This window comes from Brassica napus, chromosome C4 (assembly GCF_020379485.1).
Source record: "Brassica napus cultivar Da-Ae chromosome C4, Da-Ae, whole genome shotgun sequence".
Taxonomy (NCBI): Eukaryota; Viridiplantae; Streptophyta; class Magnoliopsida; order Brassicales; family Brassicaceae; genus Brassica; species Brassica napus.
Genome location: NC_063447.1, coordinates 54,418,934 through 54,440,374, shown reverse-complemented (window position 1 = coordinate 54,440,374; position 21,441 = coordinate 54,418,934). Strand labels below are relative to the sequence as shown.

The 21,441-nt window shown below is 36.9% G+C and overlaps 1 protein-coding gene across 3 annotated transcripts; it reads left to right on the top strand.

Moving 5' to 3' along the window:
- Positions 1-1,456: 1,456 nt before the first annotated feature.
- On the top strand, positions 1,457-13,092 carry LOC125585252. Of its 3 annotated transcripts, none has more exons than XM_048753986.1 (5): positions 1,465-1,687; positions 10,792-10,860; positions 10,958-11,166; positions 11,750-11,966; positions 12,740-13,092. In XM_048753986.1, the coding sequence occupies exons 1-4, from the start codon at positions 1,543-1,545 to the stop codon at positions 11,960-11,962; spliced, it is 636 nt and encodes a 211-aa protein (XP_048609943.1). In that variant the 5' UTR covers positions 1,465-1,542; the 3' UTR covers positions 11,963-11,966; positions 12,740-13,092. The 3 variants fall into 3 exon arrangements, with proteins under 3 accessions (XP_048609941.1, XP_048609943.1, XP_048609942.1); XM_048753985.1 differs by having other exon boundaries at positions 12,727-13,092; XM_048753984.1 differs by lacking the exon at positions 12,740-13,092 and having other exon boundaries at positions 1,457-1,693; positions 10,798-10,860; positions 11,750-12,223.
- The last annotated feature ends 8,349 nt before the right edge of the window (positions 13,093-21,441 follow it).

Here is a 21,441-nt window from a genome sequence, read left to right as displayed (position 1 = left end):
CCTTGAAAACTTAAAAACCAGAAGATTCAAATTTAATATGTTAAATTACCTATGATTTTACTGAAAAAATACTGCAAAATAAAACCAGCAGAATTGAATACTAAAAAATCTTATATATATATATATTTAAAAGGGATCTAATAAACATTACAACTTCTCATAAACCATAAACATTTGCTAAGATTATAGGTAGTACATGTTGTTGTCTGAACATGGTATAAATGTTTTCTAAAACCGCAGCCTTTAATATTTACAAATGTATAAAGTTATATTATTTAAATAGAATAGATGTAATTAAGTGAGCATTATTTAATTATAAGTTTCTATTCTGGTCTTTAATTTTTTTTAATACTCTGGTTAAATCTTTTTTTCAATATATTATTTACAGTTTATGTTGAAATTTACTCCAATTATAAAATTTTAATATATTTGATATTCAAAATAGAGATTTAATTTTTGTTAGCAAACTTAAAACCACAAACCTAAGCATAATAATTAATACAACTAAAAATGACAGTTTGAATTAATTATTTCTCATTTTAAAATATTTTTGTACAGAATTCACATAGTAATGGGTTTTAACTTTATGTATCTCTTGTGTCTTTACAATCCGAAGATTAGAAACTCCTCAGATGAGTATAAATGATGATACCATGTAGTATCTGTTGGCTTAATTCAAATATCTGTAAAACAGTTGTAATTTTTTTTGATACATAGCAGGTCCGAATTGGTTTGGTATTTAGGACCAGGAAAATTCTGAAGTACCCAAAAATATGAAATTACCTAAACACTCAAACAAATATCCAACATATTTAAATCTCCAAAATATTCTAGATTTTACTCGAAATTTGATTCAATAAAACAAAAAATACCCAAAAGTTCATCCGAATATTTGAAATATATATTTTAAAAAATTTTAACTGAAACTCAAAAGTATAACTGAAAATCTTAATCTGAAGTTTAAATGAATATATGTAATGCCAAAAATATATCTAAAATACTTAATATACACACAATATTATAGGCATTTTGAGTATCCAATCGGATCCCAGCCTGAACCAAGATATACGGGTCAAAAAAATATCCAATAGGTACTCTGCCATGGACCAGGATCTAAACCAAATCTATATTTTTACGTCGGAATTTGTTAAATTTTTGGATCAAAAATAAAAAGTCTAGACCTAAGAAAACGTTACATAAAAATGTATATACAAAACCTCAAATGAATTAATTTATAAATTATATAATTTTAAATAATTTATTTGCTTCAAAATAATACAGAGACATAATACTGTACAATCTCAAAATATTAATTTATATCAATTTTTTTAAAAAAAATCAAGAAACCCCGCATTTCAAAAGTGGGGCCAAAATATAGTTTATTTTATTTTATTTCTACTTGTTTTAAAAAAAAAAAAAAGAAGCGGCCCTAACAGCGTTTTATGCGCGTGCAGAGGAAAATAAAGCAATCTGCGTTTCACTTTCCCATTTCTAACTTTAGAACCCTAATTCCGAAGTCTCTCTCCCTAAAAATCCAAAATCATGGAAGTTAATGTTCTTCCTGGAGCAGGCGTAGGACATGTGGTTTTGTTGGTCGGTGGAGGAGCCAGAGTAACGATTCCACCTGGCAATGGTTTTACCATTATTGTCAATCCGGTGGCCGGTGGTGCTGTGGGAGCTGCCGGTGGTGCTATGGGAGCTGCCGTTGCAAACGTAGATTATGATAGGGTTCATGATATGGTAGCTGATGCATTCGTAGCTCATGATGGAGATGAAGAACCTAATATAGATGCAAAAAAGTTTTACGAAATGTTAAGCGCGGCGAATCAACCACTTTACAGTGGTTGTAGAGAAGGTCTCTCTAAATTGTCGTTAGCTGCTAGAATGATGAATATTAAAACTGATCACAATCTACCTGAAAGTTGCATGAACGAATGGGCGGACTTGTTTAAAGAGTATTTGCCGGAAGACAATGTGTCTGCTGATTCTTATTATGAGATTCAGAAACTGGTTTATAGCCTTGGGTTGCCTTCGGAGATGATAGATGTTTGCATCGACAACTGCATGATCTATTGGGGAGATGATGAGAAGCTAGAAGAATGTCGATTCTGCAAGAAGCCACGATTCAAGCCGCAAGGACGGGGACGTAATAGAGTACCGTACCAAAGGATGTGGTACCTACCAATTACAGACAGATTGAAAAGATTGTATCAATCAGAGCAGACTGCTGGAAAGATGAGATGGCATGCCGAGCATACTCAGACGGATGGTGAGATGACTCATCCATCAGATGCAAGAGCCTGGAAACATTTCAACAAAGTACATCCAGATTTCGCTAGCAATATCCGGAATGTGTATCTCGGATTATGCACAGATGGATTTAGTCCGTTCGGAATGTCAGGGAGACAATATTCATTGTGGCCAGTCTTTCTTACTCCATACAACCTGCCACCGGAGATGTGCATGCAACGGGAGTTACTATTCTTGACCATATTAATACCTGGTCCGAACCATCCAAAAAGGTCCCTGGATGTTTTCCTACAACCACTGATAAAAGAGTTGAAGGATTTGTGGTCAACAGGGGTGAGGACGTATGACTGTTCAACGAAGACGAATTTTACGATGCGAGCGATGCTTTTGTGGACCATAAGTGATTTCCCTGCCTATGGGATGTTGTCTGGATGGACTACACATGGGAGATTAGCTTGTCCATATTGTAATGGAACGACAGATGCGTTTCAACTGAAGAATGGTAGGAAGACAAGTTGGTTTGATTGTCACCGTCGATTTCTTCCCATTGGCCATCCTTACCGAAGAAACAAGAATTTGTTTAGGCACAAAAGGGTTGTGAGAGACACTCCTCCTCCATATCTAACTGGAGAACAAATTGAAGCGCAAATCGACTACTACGGAGCTAACGAAACAGTTCGTTGGGGTGGTAATTGGCATGTCCCTCGTAATATGCCAGATTCTTACGGTGTTCATCACAACTGGCACAAGAAGAGTATATTTTGGGAGTTGCCATATTGGAAGGATCTTCTTCTGCGCCACAACCTCGATGTGATGCATATAGAGAAGAATTTCTTTGAGAACATCATGAATACAATATTGAATGTCCCAGGGAAGACAAAAGACAACATAAAATCGAGGTTGGACTTGCCGGATATTTGCTCAAGAAGCGAGTTACATATTAAAAGCAATGGACAAGTTCCCGTTCCGATATTCAGATTATCTTCAGAAAAAAAGTCGGTGTTGTTCAACTGGGTGGCATCAGAAGTGAAGTTCCCCGATGGGTATGTTTCGAATCTCTCTAGATGTGTTGAAAAGGGTCAAAAGTTCTCCGGGATGAAGAGTCATGATTGTCATGTATTTATGCAACGACTACTGCCCTTTGCATTTGCGGAGCTACTTCCAACAAACGTACATGAAGCACTTGCAGGTACGTAGTGTATTATATCACAATAATTTACAAAATAATATATGACTAACAATGTGTTTAATTTTTTTTTTGAATATAAAAGGCATTGGAGCATTTTTCAGGGATCTGAATACACGCACTCTTAAAGAAGAAGTTGTGGAACAGCTTCAGGAGAACATTCCCATCTTATTGTGCAACTTGGAGAAGATATTTCCTCCCGGATTTTTTGACGTCATGGAGCATCTAGCTGTCCACCTCCCATATGAGGCATTGCTTCGTGGACCTGTACATTACGGATGGATGTATCAGTATGAGCGAGCCATGAAATATTTGAAGGGAAAAGCAAAGAACCTCGCCAAAGTTGAAGGTTCTATAATTGCTGGAAGTTTGACGGAAGAAGTTTCTCACTTCACATCGTACTACTTTGCGTCAAAAGTACGTACACGGAGAAGAGCTCCAAGAAGATATGATGATGGTGGTGTTGCGCCAACATATGCCGTTGCTGGTGTTCCAGACATCTTTAGCCAGATTGGGCGACTCGGTGGGAAGTGTAAAGAGGTTTGGTGGTCGAGTGAAGAAGACGCTCATAGTGCACACACCTATATTCTACTCAATTGCGAAGATCCATTGATGCGTTATTTTGAAAGGTAACATATATTGACACTTCGAAACACATATAACTATAAATAATTGTATAATTGCGAGAGATTCATTCCTATAAAATGTGATTTTACAGCCTATTTGTTTCTCAAGTCGAAGAAACATTTCCTGGTATATCCACAAGTGACGTAGACAAAAGGAAAGATCAACACTTCATTAAGTGGTTGCGGAATCAGGTATTAACTAAAACTTTTTTTCATACATTATCTGTATTTCATTAACATTCTCTTTATTTGTGCAGGTTGATTATGACGACGACGATGCAGATTATCCTAAGTGGTTACACGAAGTAATTCAATCTCCACTTGTAAAGGTCATCACATCACAGATGTATTTCACACGGGGCTATACTTTTCATACATATGACTATGGTAGACAGCGGGCGACCAGTAACTATGGAATATGTGTGAAAGGGGAAACAGATTTCTACGGGATCTTGACGGAGATTATTGAAGTCGAATTTCCAGGGATACTGAAGCTGAAATGCGTCCTCTTCAAATGTGAATGGTTCGACCCCGTCGTCAACAGAGGTGTTCGGTCTAACAAATTCGGTGTAGTTGATGTCAACGGTGGACGAAGGTACAACAAATTCAAGCCTTTCATCTTAGCTTCACAAGCAGACCAAGTTAGCTTCCTTCCATACCCTCGGATGAGAGATTCAGGTATAAATTGGTTAGCAGTGATCAAAGTTACACCTCGAGGACGAATCATCAGTGGAGAAGAACCACCTTTGCAAGAAGAACAGATAAATGAAGTCGAGGAACCTGAACAAGAAATTGATGACATCCTTCTCATTGATCCGCATAATCACGAGTACGAAGATCTTACCGATGATGCCACAGACGAAGCTGTTGAAGACGAGTTTAATGAAAATGATGATGTTTCCAGTGATGACGAGAATGTCGATGTATCCGATTGATGTATTTGTTTTATGAATAAGATGAGGGAGTTTGTTTTATGAATAAGATAATGTGGGGTTTGTTTTATGAATAAGGTAATGTGGGAGTATGTTTTATGAATAAGCAAATGTGGGAATTGTGGTTTGGAATGGAAATAAAGATGGGGTTTGGAATATATGAAGTAGAAAATAAGGAATATGGGGTTTGGGGTTTGGGGTTTCGGGTTTCAGGTTTTGGATTCAGGGATTTAAACATAACACTCGTTTCGGGTTTCGGGTTTGGGGTTTCGGGTTTTGGGTTTTGGGTTTGGGGGTTGGGGTTTGGGGTTTCGGGTTTGGGGTTTCGGGTTTCGGGTTTCGGATTCTAGGGATTTAAACATAACCTCGTTAATTCCACGTAAGCACAAATCGTCGTAAATTCCTCGTAGGATGAAATCATCGTAAATACCACGTAGGATGAAATCGTCGTAAATACCACGTAAAAGGATTTAAACAAAACACTCGTTAATTCCACGTAAGCAGAAATCGTCGTAAATACCTCGTAGTGTAAAAACTAGAAAAAAAGGGAAAAGGATCAAAATACCAGAATAACATGTGGCAAGACTTCCAGCAATTATAATACGTAAGTCTCGCCCACATGAATTCTAATATCTTATCCTTTTCCTATTTTTTTCAAATATTTATAATTTGAATAGGATTTTACTAAGGAATGTGATTTCAGATAGGGTGTAATTTGAGAGTTTGTGTGTGGTTTGAGAATGAGGGTTGTGGGTATATTTATAGGAAAGCAAGCCTCGTTAATTCCACGTAAGCTAAATCATCGTTAATACCTCGTATTAAAAAACACGGGCCTTTGTGATTCCTCGCAATTTCCTCGTAAAAAAAACACGGACCTTTGTATGGGGTTTGGGGGTTGGGGTTTCGGGTTTCGGGTTTCGGGTTTGGGGTTTCGGGTTTGGGGTTTCGGGTTTCGGGTTTGGGGTTTCGGGTTTAGGGTATGGGGTTTGGGGTTTGGGGTTTCGGGTTTCGGGTTTCTGATTCTAGGGATTTAAACATAACACTCGTTAATTCCACGTAAGCACAAATCGTCGTAAAGTCCACGTAGGATGAAATCGTCGTAAAGTCCACGCAGGTGAAATCATCAAAAAGTCCACGTAGGATTAAATCGTCGTAAAAACCACGTAAGACAACGAGGAAATAACGACGAAACCTAAAATTAAATATGAGGTTTGGAATATATGAAGTAGAAAATTAAATATGGGGGTTTGGAATATATGAAGTAGAAAATAAGGAATATGGGGTTTGGGGTTTCGGGTTTCGGGTTTCAGGTTTCGGGTTTGGGGTATGGGGTTTCGGGTTTCAGGTTTCGGGTTTGGGGTTCTAGGGATATATGAAGTAGAAAATTAAAGATGGGGGTTTGGAATATATGAAGTAGAAAATTAAAGATGGGGGTTTGGGTTTCGGGTTTCGGGTTTGGGGTTTCGGGTTTCGGGTTTGGGGTTTCGGGTTTGAGGTTTCGGGTTTCGGGGTTGGGGTTTCGGGTTTGGGGTTTCGAGTTTCGGGTTTCGGGTTTGGGGTTTCAGGTTTCGGGTTTTGGGTTTCGGGTTTCGGGTTTCGAGTTTCGGGTTTCGGGTTTGGGGTTTCGGGTTTCGGGTTTCGAGTTTCGGGTTTTGGGTTTGGGGTTTCGGGTTTCGGGTTTCGGGTTTCGGGGTTGGGGTTTTGGGTTTCGGGTTTGGGGTTTCGGGTTTCGGGTTTGGGGTTTGGAATATATGAAGTAGAAAATTAAAGATGGGGGTTTGGAATATATGAAGTAGAAAATAAGGAATATGGGGTTTGGGGTTTCAGGTTTCAGGTTTGGGGTTTCGGGTTTCGGGTTTGGGGTTTGGAATATATGAAGTAGAAAATTAAAGATGGGGGTTTGGAATATATGAAGTAGAAAATAAGGAATCTGGGGTTTGGGGTTTCAGGTTTCGGGTTTCGGGGTTGGGGTTTCGGGTTTGGGGTTTGGGGTTTGGGGTTTCGGGTTTGGGGTTCTAGGGATTTAAACATAACACTCGTTAATTCCACGTAGGATGAAATCGTCGTAAAGACCACGTAAAAAGACTTAAACATAAATCACGTTAATTCCACGTAAGCAAAATCGTCGTAAAGTCCACGTAAAGAAAAACACGGACCTTTGTGATTCCTCGCCATTTCCTCGTAAAAAAAAACACGGGCCTTTGTAACTGCTCGCTATTTCGTCGTAAATTTACGACGAATTTGCGACGATATGTAATCTTATATATACACCCGACCGCTCACTCTTTCTTTCCTCTCTACTTCCTCTCTACTTCCTCTCCATTTCGCAGCAATGGTAAGCCTGATTCCTCTCTAATTTGGTTAGTTTAGGATAGATTAGGTGGTTCGTATAGGGAATTTAGATAGGTTTGCGGATTTTATGTTATTTAGTGTTGATTAGGTGGATAATGTTGGAAAATATATTGTTGATGTTAATTTCAAAAATTTCATTTTTTTTCCCAGGTTCGAAAAGGAAGACTTACTGCCCATTATAGAGAGATCTTCGGTGAGCCGGGTAGTCGTTTAGACCCGGCCTCTTCTTCCGCTCCCAGTTCTTCGGGCCAGGAGACTGTCCCCGAGACTCAGTACACTCAGAGAGTCTCTGGGTCTACTTCTTCTAGTGCACCATCGGCTCCTCATGTGCCTCCTCCGATGCCTCCTCCTGTGCCTCCTCCGATGGCACCTACGATGGTCGCTGATATTCATCCTGATCTGATGGTGCCTCCGAGTGCTCCTTACTCGCAGTACACGGTAGAGGACATTCTCAGTCTGCCAGGCAGAGAAGGTTTACCAGTCATCGACCCAGAACGACCGGACGGAACGTTGTGGTATGTTGCATTAATTTTTTTAATTCATTTAAATATCTTTTATAACATTAAAAAATAATTTAAATTTTAAATTTGTTTTTCCAGGTGGGGGGTTGACGGATGTCTTGCATCGGACGTAACCGACACGATCAAGGGTTACTTCTCCATGCCACATCCAAACTGGAGTAAGACGCCTCACTACGTCAGAAAGACGTGGTTCAAAATTTACGCTGTAAGTTTCTATTAATTAATTATATATATTTTAATTTTTTCATGATTTATATATATACTTTCTAAAAAACTAATTGTTAATTTATTTTTTCCAACAGCAAAAATATAATTGGGCTTTGGGGATCACTGAGAGGGTGAGGAAGAAGTTTAACGCGAAAGCGAAAGTTCGCTTGTTGGACACGGTCTCCAACTGGAAGGGTGACTGGATCGTGAAGGGGTATGAGCGTGGCAAACCCGCTGAGCTCACCACGGACGTGTGGGATGGCCTCATCCGTTATTGGCGCCTTCCTGATTCGATTAGAATCGCCCAGGCTTGCTCTAACTCCCGTAACACGGTCGATGAGCACGGGAACGGGCCGATGCTTCACACTACGGGCCAAAAACCCCACGCCGGTGTCCGTTTGGAAATGGTAATTAAATATTTTATTAAATAATTTTTTAATAATTATATTAATTTATTCTAACTTTCTTAACTGTTTTTTTAGGCCAAAGAGACGGGACATCTCCCGTCTCTTATGGAACTTTACGAGAGGACCCACAACAACAAGGCGGGCGTATTTGTAGATGGCAAGTCCGAGCAAATCTACAACGACGTAGTTGCTCGGGTTGAAGACCGCCAGACTCAGCTGACCCAGCAGTCTACCGACGGATTACCCGTCACCTTATCCACACTTGAAGTGGATAAGATTTACGAGGAGGTAAATTTTCAAAAAAATTAATTTTTAATTATTCATTTAATTTAACTTTAAATATTTACTTACAATATTTATTTTTTGTTTTTAAGGTTGTCCCTAAAAAAAGGGACGGACGTTGGGTATTGGTTCCGTCAATGATGTTCCGAGAGCGACATCGTCTTATGGTCAGCGACGGGATGATGAGGTCACGGAGCTGCGTAGAGAGTCCGCTCAGCTGCGTAACGAGTTGACCGCGACAAAATCTCGTATGGGTGGAGTCGAGGGCTTCTTGGACGTTATTGCGGCCACAAATCCGGAATGGGAGTCCATGTTGAGGAACATGCGACAACAACATCCCATTCATGGCGAGTCATCCGACGACGTACATAACGAGGCGGATGTTTCGAGGAGGAGTGATGAATTCTACCGGGCGATGAACGACCCTTAGTTTTTTTTTTGTTGTTGTATTATATAAATTCAAAACTTATTTATTTATAAAATATTTTCATATGAATTTATTTTTATTTTGAATTTTAATTTATTATTAAATTAAATAATTTTAATTATTTTTTAATTATAGTTTAAAATTGTGTAAAATAATAAAAATGAAGTAAATTCGTAGCTAAAGTACGACCTCTTTACGTGGAAATCTTACGAGGAAATGTCGAGAAACTGTTTACGAGTATTTTACGAGGAATTATTTACGAGGAAATAACGAGGAAATATTTACGACTATTTTACGAGGAACTCATTTCGTGGTTGTTACGTGTATTTTGCGAGGAAAATCTTTCAAGGTATTTACATGTAGATTACGAGGAACTGTTTTCGAGTTATTTACGAGGAATAGTAGCGACGTCCTTACGAGGAATTGTAGCGACGTCTTTACGACGAATCGTTCTACTTCGTCTTTACGACGAAATATATTCCTCGCTAAGTTACGACGAATTAGCGAGGAAATATGTGTTACGACGAACGTGTAACGAGCAAACGCGTTTCCTCGCTAATTCGTCGTAAAGCCTCTTTTACGACGAAATAACGAGGAAAACCGCCCTCGTTAAGATTATGTTTTCTTGTAGTGAAAACAGTTGTAATTTTTTTTGATACATAGCAGGTCCGAATTGGTTTGGTATTTAGAACCAGGAAAATTCTGAAGTACCCAAAAATATGAAATTACCTAGACACTCAAACAAATATCCAACATATTTAAATCTCCAAAATATTCTAGATTTTACTCGAAATTTGATTCAATAAAACAAAAAATACCCAAAAGTTCATCCAAATATTTGAAATATATATTTTAAAAAATTTTAACTGAAACTCAAAAGTATAACTGAAAATCTTAATCTGAAGTTTAAATGAATATATGTAATGCCAAAAATATATCTAAAATACTTAATATACACACAATATTATAGGCATTTTGAGTATCCAATCGGATCCCAGCCTGAACCAAGATATACGGGTCAAAAAAATATCCAATAGGTACTCTGCCATGGACCAGGATCTAAACCAAATCTATATTTTTACGTCGGAATTTGTTAATTTTTTGGATCAAAAATAAAAAGTCTAGACCTAAGAAAACGTTACATAAAAATGTATATACAAAACCTCAAATGAATTAATTTATAAATTATATAATTTTAAATAATTTATTTGCTTCAAAATAATACAGAGACATAATACTGTACAATCTCAAAATATTAATTTATATCAATTTTTTAAAAAAAAATCAAGAAACCCCGCATTTCAAAAGTGGGGCCAAAATATAGTTTATTTTATTTTATTTCTACTTGTTTTAAAAAAAAAAAAAAGAAGCGGCCCTAACAGCGTTTTATGCGCGTGCAGAGGAAAATAAAGCAATCTGCGTTTCACTTTCCCATTTCTAACTTTAGAACCCTAATTCCGAAGTCTCTCTCCCTAAAAATCCAAAATCATGGAAGTTAATGTTCTTCCTGGGACATGTGGTTTTGTTGGTCGGTGGAGGAGCCAGAGTAACGATTCCACCTGGCAATGGTTTTACCATTATTGTCAATCCGGTGGCCGGTGGTGCTGTGGGAGCTGCCGGTGGTGCTATGGGAGCTGCCGTTGCAAACGAAAACATAGCCGCTATCACAGGTGTCTTTTTTTTCTTTCAATTTCTAAATCAACCATGTTTATTCACTAAATTGTTGTTTGGTATCACATCCCGAGTCTCATACTGTTATATTTGCAGCGGATATCGTGCAACATTCAGTTAACAACACCCTCTCTACAACTCAGATACTCCATATGCTAAGGGTTGACAACACCTTCGAAGTGCACCAAGTTTTTGTACCCGAACCTCCCGCTACAGGTCTTTTCCTTTACGCAATGGGGATTTCAAGAGGTTCAGACCACCACCACTACCTTAACCCCCCTCGCTACTACAGACAGCAAGTTCAGGTTTTTCTCTTCAAAGTTTCTTTAACTTTAAACATTGGAATTGAAGTTCTTAACTGTTGTGATACGAGACCCCATTTATAGAAGCAAAGAGATCAATGGATTGGGCTTAGTCAAATGTCTTTTTAACCTAGTCATGAGTAGTATATAAGATGGGTGAGAATTAGAGAGAGGGTTTATCAGGTTACTGATGTGATGTGGTGCTGCTGGGGTTAATTCGGATTTAGACAAGCCACCATGTGCGAGATGATGTTCTATCTAATAGAACTGAAGGAGCAATGGGTAAGCGTGATACAAAGGAATTGAGATGACCTTGGTGTGGCAGCTACAGAACAGTGTGGAAGTATTTGCATCACTCTATCTTTGGTCTGAACCGGTTTCAACCATAAAAGCTGATGGTTCCTTGAAGAAAGTCAAACTACTTGATAAATTCATAATAGAGATCTCTGAGCATCCTTCAGTTAAACGTGAAGTAAAGAGATCACGAGTAGTATTTTATAAAGAGGGTTTATTAACACTTTTCTTATGAATATCATCCTATTTCTTTGTTCATCTCTGCGTAACATGTTGTCTTTTCTTTTGCTAGTTTGGAGCTGCAGTCGTGGTGATGAGGCACCGTCGCAGAGTGGCGGCTCATCCGGAACATGTTCCATTTGAAACCGTGGTCTGCAGGCGCTACTTGATAAACGGCGATCCACGGTTTTTGCTTCATTACCTCCAAGAGGATGAGGATAACGCATTTGAAGAGGAGCCAGCACCGGCCAACCCAATTCAACCGGTGGTGCAACTCCTCCTATAGCCAGGTTGGTTTCTGCTTGAAAATTCTCTTTAAAAAAAAATTGCAATAATGAATTACCTTTGTGTGATATTTTCAATAATATTTGTAACAAAAAGTAGCTGGATATTGTTCTTCACTTTTCATGTTTGAGATCCTTCTTGATTATTTTTTGTTTCTCTGAGGTTTGTGGAAAATTTAAATCGAAGGTTGCGAGAGGTCATCCAATGGTCACACCATTGGGACAACTATTTGAAATTAAAATATAAGTTTATTCTTAGTCAACATGATTTATTTTTACTCTCTCTCTCTCTTAATTAGTAAATGTAGACACATGATTCTTTTCCATAATTAGGAAAAAGATACTTTTGATAACTAAAACAAGCAAAGCAATGATTTCAATTATTACTATTGTCGGTATATAAATCTTTATGCCTAGAATAAATTAAATCTAGAAAAACTGGAAAACATCACTAAATTAGAGAATATAATTAGATACTATTAAACAGTCGATTAGATTATTCTGAGAAACAATTAAATAATGAAAAAAATTAAGCTTTAAAAATTAGATAATTTTTTTTTTTTTTTTTTTGCGTTCTACCCCGCCGCTTCTGCTGCTTTCCCACAGGCCAGAAAAGATACATTTTCTGTGACAAAACATCTACCAAACCTCTTCTTTTATGTTCTTTTGCTAACATTCTCGTCTTCTTTTAACAGAAAACAAACCAATATACTTTTAATTATCTTATTTTCTTAATGCTTCTTCTCTTTCCTATCTAATCTTGGAGCTCTGTCATCAAGTGGAGGATCTTCATGAGAGGGAGCTTATGTTGAATATGGAGTTTCTCAGGCTCAAACTACTCCAAGAATCTGCTACGTTATCCCGTTTCTATAATCTAACGGAGATCAGTGTGAAGAAAAATATTATCACCCAGCCTCGGCTCCTTAAGCCTACTAAACTCGGCCTAAGGTCTCACTCTTTATATGATATAATATAAACACAAAATCTCACTCTTGTTCAAGGCTATGATATAAACATAAAATCTCTTGTTCCATAATGTAAACACAAAATCTCTTTATACGATAAGACAATCAAAGTCTCACTCTTGTTCTAAACTATGATACAAGAAAAATAGAAAGAGCTTTATTGTTTATATGTGTTTCTTCAAAGATCTTTGATAATCTTTGAACAATGAAACTTTCTATCTCTCTGATTAACAACTAGTTTCTTGTTTTTCTATTTCATTTGCAAATTACTAAGCCTCCTCGCAAAGAGAGTGAACAATTGCAACCAACTGTTGAAATGATTAATCTAAAAGTCGCAAAGGTTAATGAAAAGTTACAATGGTTAGTAAAGAGTTACGATGGTTAATCACCAAATGTTACAATTGTCAATATGGTTATTCACCAAGCAATCATTAATTATATACTCCATATGCTAAGGGTTGACAACACCTTCGAAGTGCACCAAGTTTTTGTACCCGAACCTCCCGCTACAGGTCTTTTCCTTTACGCAATGGGGATTTCAAGAGGTTCAGACCACCACCACTACCTTAACCCCCCTCGCTACTACAGACACCATTGGGACAACTATTTGAAATTAAAATATAAGTTTATTCTTAGTCAACATGATTTATTTTTACTCTCTCTCTCTTAATTAGTAAATGTAGACACATGATTCTTTTCCATAATTATGAAAAAGATACTTTTGATAACTAAAACAAGCAAAGCAATGATTTCAATTATTACTATTGTCGGTATATAAATCTTTATGCCTAGAATAAATTAAATCTAGAAAAACTGGAAAACATCACTAAATTAGAGAATATAATTAGATACTATTGAACAGTCGATTAGATTATTCTGAGAAACAATTAAATAATGAAAAAAATTAAGCTTTAAAAATTAGATAATTTTTTTTTTTTTTTTTTTTTGCGTTCTACCCCGCCGCTTCTGCTGCTTTCCCACAGGCCAGCCCTGATCTGCCGCTTCTGCTGCTTTCCCACAGGCCAGCCCTGATCCGCCGCTTCTGCTGCTTTCCCACAGGCCAGAAAAGATACATTTTCTGTGACAAAACATCTACCAAACCTCTTCTTTTATGTTCTTTTGCTAACATTCTCGTCTTCTTTTAACAGAAAACAAACCAATATACTTTTAATTATCTTATTTTCTTAATGCTTCTTCTCTTTCCTATCTAATCTTGGAGCTCTGTCATCAAGTGGAGGATCTTCATGAGAGGGAGCTTATGTTGAATATGGAGTTTCTCAAGCTCAAACTACTCCAAGAATCTGTTACGTTATCCCGTTTCTATAATCTAACGGAGATCAGTGTGAAGAAAATATTATCACCCAGCCTCGGCTCCTTAAGCCTACTAAACTCTGCCTAAGGTCTCACTCTTTATATGATATAATATAAACACAAAATCTCACTCTTGTTCAAGGCTATGATATAAACACAAAATCTCTTGTTCTATAATGTAAACACAAAATCTCTTTATACGATAAGACAGAAAGAGTTTTATTGTTTATATGTGTTTCTTCAAAGATCTTTGATGATCTTTGTACAATGAAACTTTCTATCTCTCTGATTAACAACTAGTTTCTTGTTTTTCTATTTCATTTGCAAATTACTAAGCCTCCTCGCATAGAGAGTGAACAATTGCAACCAACGGTTGCAATGATTAATCCAAAAGTCGCAAAGGTTAATGAAAAGTTACAATGGTTAGTAAAGAGTTACAATAGTTAATCACCAAATGTTACAATTGTCAATATGGTTATTCACCAAGCAATCATCAATGGTGGCAATGTTATATTAATATAGTTGCAATTATTAATGGTTCACATGAAACATTACACATATTCATTTAAATATATAACAATCCTCCCACATTTAAGTGCCATAATAAATTCATTAAATGAATAATATATATATTAAACTAATGCATAAATGAAAATGTTCAAAAATTGAATTTTCAACTTAGTGTATTACACATTTCAAATGCCCAAAAATCACGATGTCCTATATATTGAATCCCTTAACCAATTTTGGGCACATGAAGATAACACACATGTGTTTCCATACTACTCTAAGTGTTACACTTAACGCTATTATAAGACATGTGTCCCTATCCATAATGAGCGCATACAAAGCCAAATCCTAGCTTACTGAAGCGGCATCACTTCACACTCATATAAGTAAATACTTTTAGTTATTCATCTGCAAATGCACTTTTTCAAAGTATTTATTAAGAACAAAATTTCAACATATCCCTTTCTTGCAGGTCCAAACACATTCCTTGGGATGATTAAAACAATGCTTCAATCTTTAAGTGTAGGCTTTCCACATTGAATTCAGCTTCTAACTTCGTATAGAGGGAAGTTGGATATCCCCAAATCAACATTTTCAAATTGACTTCAAACCCATCCCCTTAACCGAAATAATTACTAAGTTCATAGCTAATCCTTTCGTCAAACGATCAGCTATATTTTGTTGAGACCGAACAAACTCTACTGTAATCACCTCGTGAGTGATCAGCTCATGTAATTTTCTATGTCTAATGTCCATGTGTCTAGACTTACCATTATACACTTGGCTAGAGGCCTTAGCCAAGGTAGCTTGAATATCACAATGGATAGAAATTGGTGATACTGGTTTCAGGCATAGTGGAATCCCGTACACAAAGTTTCTTAGCCATTCTGCCTCTCTGCCAACAGGTACTAATGCTACGATTTCTAAGTCAATAGTCGAACTTGTAATGCAAGTTTGCTTCTTAGAATCCCATGAAATGGCACATCCCCCAAGAAAAAAAAAACACCTGACCGCTTGTAGAAGAATGATCTTCGGTGTTGGTAATCCAACTTGCGTCTGAATATCCTTCTAGCGCCGAAGGAAATCCGACATATGACAAACCATAATTAATTGTTCCTTTCAAATACTTGAGCACCTTTTTTTAAAGCTTGCTAATGTTGAGTACTACGATTACTAGTGAATCTACCAACCTCCCTACATTATAAACTACATATGGTCTAGTGCTCGCCATGACATACATTAAACAGTCAATCACTTGTGAATACTAGAGTTGTGATACTGCTTGTCATGTATTAGGCATACCCTTCACACTCGCATCTATGGGAGTGCTCATTGGAGAACAATTCTCAAAATTGAATTTTTTAAAAAATTCTCAATGTAATGAGATTGTGTTAGAGATAGTTCTTTCTTTCCATGTTTGATTCTAATTCCAAGAATCACATCTGGCTCCCCTATGTCTTTCATTGAAAAAATTGATTACAAAAAATCTTTTGTATGCTCTACTTGTCTAATATAAGTACCAAAGATCAACATGTAACATATAAGCAAGTCATATAAGCAAGTGCTTACTCTGTTACTGATTTCATCAAATTTTCTATATAAACACTTATCCGATTGGTTTGAATTGAAACCACTAGATAAGCAACCTCATAAAACTTTTGATTCCACTGCTTAGGTGCTGGCTTTAGCCCATACAATGACTTGATCAACTTACACACCGTATGCTCATTTCCAGACATAATAAAATCTCCAGGTTGCTTCATATCCACCTCTTCTTCCAGAATACCATTTAAGAATGCTGTCTTAACATCCATTAGGTGAATCACAAGGTTAATAATTGCTGCCAAAGCTATAAATAATCTTATAGAATTGATCCTAGCACCTGGAGCATATGTATCAAAATAAGTAATACCTTCACTTTGTTTATAGCTTTGAATAACCAATCAAGATTTAAACTTGTCTATGGTTCCATCAACTTTCATCTTTCTTTTGAATATTCATTTGCAGCCTAAAGCTTGCAACTGAGTGGGAGATCTGACAAGATCCAAGTATTATTTCATATGACAAGGCATTTTACGCTCGTCAACCTCTGACCTCCGCGTAACAGCTTATTGTGATTCTGATTGGGGTGCTTGTCCAAGAACTCGACGCTCTCTCAGCAGCTATGTCGTCCTTCTAGGGGACTCTGTAGTGTCGTGGAAAACAAAGAAACAAGATCGCATCTCTCTTTCCTCTGCAGAAGCTGAATATAGATCCATGACAGCTGCAGTTCAAGAACTTCTCTGGATAAAAGAGCTACTTGAATCGATTGGCATCAGTCATCACGATCCTATGAAACTTATTTGTGATAGCAAATCAGCTCTACACATAGCAGCAAATCTTGTGTTTCACGAACGTACCAAGCATATCGAAAAGGATTGTCATTTTATTCGCGATGAGATAAAAAGAGGAACCGTTGCTACATCACATGTCAGGACAACTGAGCAGCGTCCCGATCTACTCACCAAAGCACTTGGAAGACAACAGTTTACATATCTACTAGGCAAGTTAGTCGTTTGTGACCTCCACGCTCCAACTTGAGGGGGAGTATTACGATATAGTCAACTATATTGGAAATATTCCATATCTTGTTATGAAAGTTATCTTGTTTCCTTAGTCTTATCTCTTAGGTTTAGCCATTCAATAAACGAAACTCTTCTCTCTATTTTGGCAGTCATCATTTATTGCTTCTTTCCGAAAAGCAATATCTTGAGAGTTCATAACCACATTATAAATTATGGGATCATTATCAATATGATAACAATATGAGTGTCAGAAACAATCTCATTTCTTGATCCCTCAACTAAATATATTTGAAAATCAAGACCAAATGATTTTTTCTATCCTTCCTTGCTTGCTCCTACGAAGCACATGTGAATTTTAGGAGGAACAAATGTTTCGTCTCCTTTATTAGCTTCACTTGAATTTGGAACCAAATCCTTTGGTATAGGTATAGATAAAAAAAACAGTTTTCATCAAATATTACATCTCTTTATTCAATTACAGTATGTACAGATATTGAATTATTATGTTATATTACATAAAACCTATAAGCCTTGGAATTATCTGCATATATAATAAAAAAAAAGAAATCAATACTTCTTTCTCGCAAGGTTCTAATCTTGGGTTAGAGTAGCCTTATGACAGCTGTACATCCCCAAACTCGAAGATAGTTCAACTTTGTTTTTTGTTCTTATACTAAAATTCATAAGGGGTAAGTTTGTTCCTTTTATTAGGACCTCTATTTTTTTTTTCTCTTAGGAACTCTATTTAATAAATAGCAAGCTGTTAGCACAGCTTCTCACCAAAATTTAATTGGGTTGTAACCCGAAAAGTTGTGAATTATTATTTGGATAATGAATGAATCACGCACGAGGTCACTTTCCTTAAAGAGTATTTCGACCATATTCCAAGTATTGTGTAAATACGAAATCCCTTTGTATGATAAGACAATCAAAGTCTCACTCTTGTTTTATGCTAATGTACAAGAGAAACATAAAAACTTTAGTGTTTATATGTGTTTCTTCAAAGATCTTTGACTATGACTTTTTGTATCTCTCTCTCTTACTAACAACTAGTTTCTTGTTTTTCTATCCTTATATAGAGAATGAAGTGGTTCAAATAATATTTGCAATGGATAGACCAAGAATTGTAAAGGTTAATCAAGAGTTGCAATGGTTAGTAAAGCGTTACAATAGTTAATCATCAAAACAATTATCAATATAGTTAATCACCAAATATTACAATCATCAATAGTAGCAATGCAATATTGATATAGTTGCAATTTTTCATACAAACAATTACAATGGATCATATGAAACATTACACATATTCACTTAAATATATAGCAACTGCTAGATGATGAAGACAGTGGTTGAACATCGTCGACTGCAGACGGAGACAAATTGTGAAGCAGAGATCTGTTCTGCCACGTGCTCCATACCTTCCCATATTACATACAACCTTATTTGTAATTATGCTAGACGTAACTCGTGCGGTCGGTAGGGCCTAGCGCCAAATCAATTAATAGGAGATTATAAAAGGATTAATCGGACGTAAATTTAGGACTTTTATATAGTTTAAAGAATATATAAAATAGATCTTAAGAAGGAACAGTGAGATTCACTTTGGTGGCTGCTTAATCGGGCACACAGACCGCGTTTTTGAACAAAGGATAATACAAGTGTCAAACATATTATGTTGTATTGATCTTTTGTGAACATCTGGGTTAATGTGGACCTCACTGTATTCTCTTGCACTTTGCTTTTATGGGATTTAATATCAATATATATTTTTAAGTCAGTAGTAAGGCGGGGAAGGAGGAACCCCAGGCAGCAATCCACAGACCCATAGGAGGGGCGGAGCAGAGGAGGGTCTGTGAATGTGTTGCTAGTCTGTCTGGTCATGTTCTCGAGGAACGCCTGTCTCTCAACTGAGAGGGATTGTGTATCTACATTTAAATGTTACAAATGATGCGTTATATTTAGTGTTTTGAAATCTAACCTGGAGCCGGACCAATGGTTAAACCGGCAAACCCGGTGATCCAATATGTAATCTGGTTAGGTCAAGAAAAACTAGTTATTTAAAAATCTAACAAAACCCGCAAAAACCGCTTAAACGCTGGAACCAGCTACCGGTTAAACCGAAATGTGGTCCAATATGTAATCCAATTTCACTTAAATTGCTATATTTAAATTATCCTAATATATTCATTAATGTTTAGATAGATGTGGATATATTATGAATATGATGTTCCAATTTTTCAAAAGTTAGCTATACAGATATTTTGTCAAACTGATTTTTTATCTTGTATGGATCAATATTTGAGAGGATGCATACTAAAAAGATAAATAGATTTGAGCATCAATGACTCGTATACGGGATCTTACATGAGATTATTGAAGTGGAATTTCTGGGGTTATTTAAGCTAAAATGCGTCCTCTTCAAATGTGAATGGTTCGATCCTGTTGTGAACCGAGGGATTCGGTAAAACAAATTTGGTGTTGTGGATGTCAATTTTGGGAGAAGATACAACAAATTTGATCCTTTCATTTTAGCTTCACAAGGCGACCAAGTTAGCTTCCTTCCTTATCCTCGCTTTCGAACTTCCGGGATAAACTGGTTAACTGCTATCAAAATTACACCTCATGGACGCATTGTCGCTGGAGAAGAACCGCCTTTTCAAGAAGAAGACGCTATCACGGAAGTTTAGCTACCTGAACAACAAACTGATGAAATCCTATTGATCGACCTGGAAAACTTTCAATATGATGATCTTCCCGAAGATGCGACAGATGAAGCACGTGCAGACGAGTTTGAGGGAAGCGACGATGATGATTGTACTGATATTGATGAGAACGAAAACGATTTAGAGTGATGTAATATTGATGAGAACGAAAACGATTTAGAGTGATGTAATATATGTAACAAATGTTGTATTTCTCTATTGTAATGTTTGTTGAAGGAAATATTGTTTTTATATCATTTTAATGTATGTGCAACAAATGTTGTTTTACATAATATGTATTTCTTTAGATTTTAAAAAATTATTTGGAGTTTTAGGGTTTAAGTTGGAGAAAGAGTATGAAAAAGTAAAGAAGAAGATGATGATGTAAGATGATATGTGACTTTGGGGTTTAGGGAATTCATTCTCGGGGTTTAGGGTTAAGCGTAGTAAAGTCCTTGTAAAAATAACACGGGACTGGTAACTTCGTCGTAAATGAAACAAGACAAGCCTGGTAACTTCGTCCTAAATCGATTCCTCGTAATTTTGTCATAAATGAAAAAAGACACGCCTGGTAACTTCATCGTAAATGAAAAAACACGGGTCTGATAACTTCGTCGTAACATTACGTGGAGTTTACGACGAATGCCTTTCTCTATATATTGAGACGCCGCAGATCGAGGCCCCAAACTCCTTTGCTCTTTCCCTCTAAGGTAAACCCCTCTCTCTCTTTTTTTTAGTTAGTTAGTTTAGGTGGTTAGTTATGTAATTAGTTTAGGTGATTAGTTAGGTGACGGAATAATAGTTTAGATGATTAGTTAGGTGACAGAATAATATTTTAATTATATCGTAATTGATTAAATTTATTTTAATTTTTTTTTAGATGGCTCCTAGGAGGAAACCAGCAGCACCTACTTATTCTCAGTTGCTTGGCGATAGTTCCGGAGCATCTTCTTCCGGTCCATCATCTTCCGATGCAGTTCCAGACTCTCAGACTTCTCAGAGAGTTTCTTGGAGTCCTCCTCCTCCACCGCAGATGCCTCCACCTCCTCCTCCAGCGGCTGCACCTCAGCCTGCCCCAGCAAGTGCAGTTCATCCAGACTTGCGTATGCCTTCATATGCACCAAACGCGAGATATACGGAGGAGGATTTTTTTGTCCATCCTGGACAGGAGGGTTTGGAAGTTCTAGACCCTGATAGACCGCCAGAAAATTTTTGGTAAGTTATTAATTTTTATTACATTAAAATTTAAATTATTTTTATTTTCTAACAATTAAATTGTTTTTTGTTTCAGGTTTGGGGCTAACAACCGTGTTAGCCGGAGCGTTTCAGAGACGATGAAGGGTTACTACGATGGCGCATATCTGAACTGGAGCATGACACCAGATCACGTTAAGACCACTTGTTTTAAATGTTTTGCGGTAAGATTTTT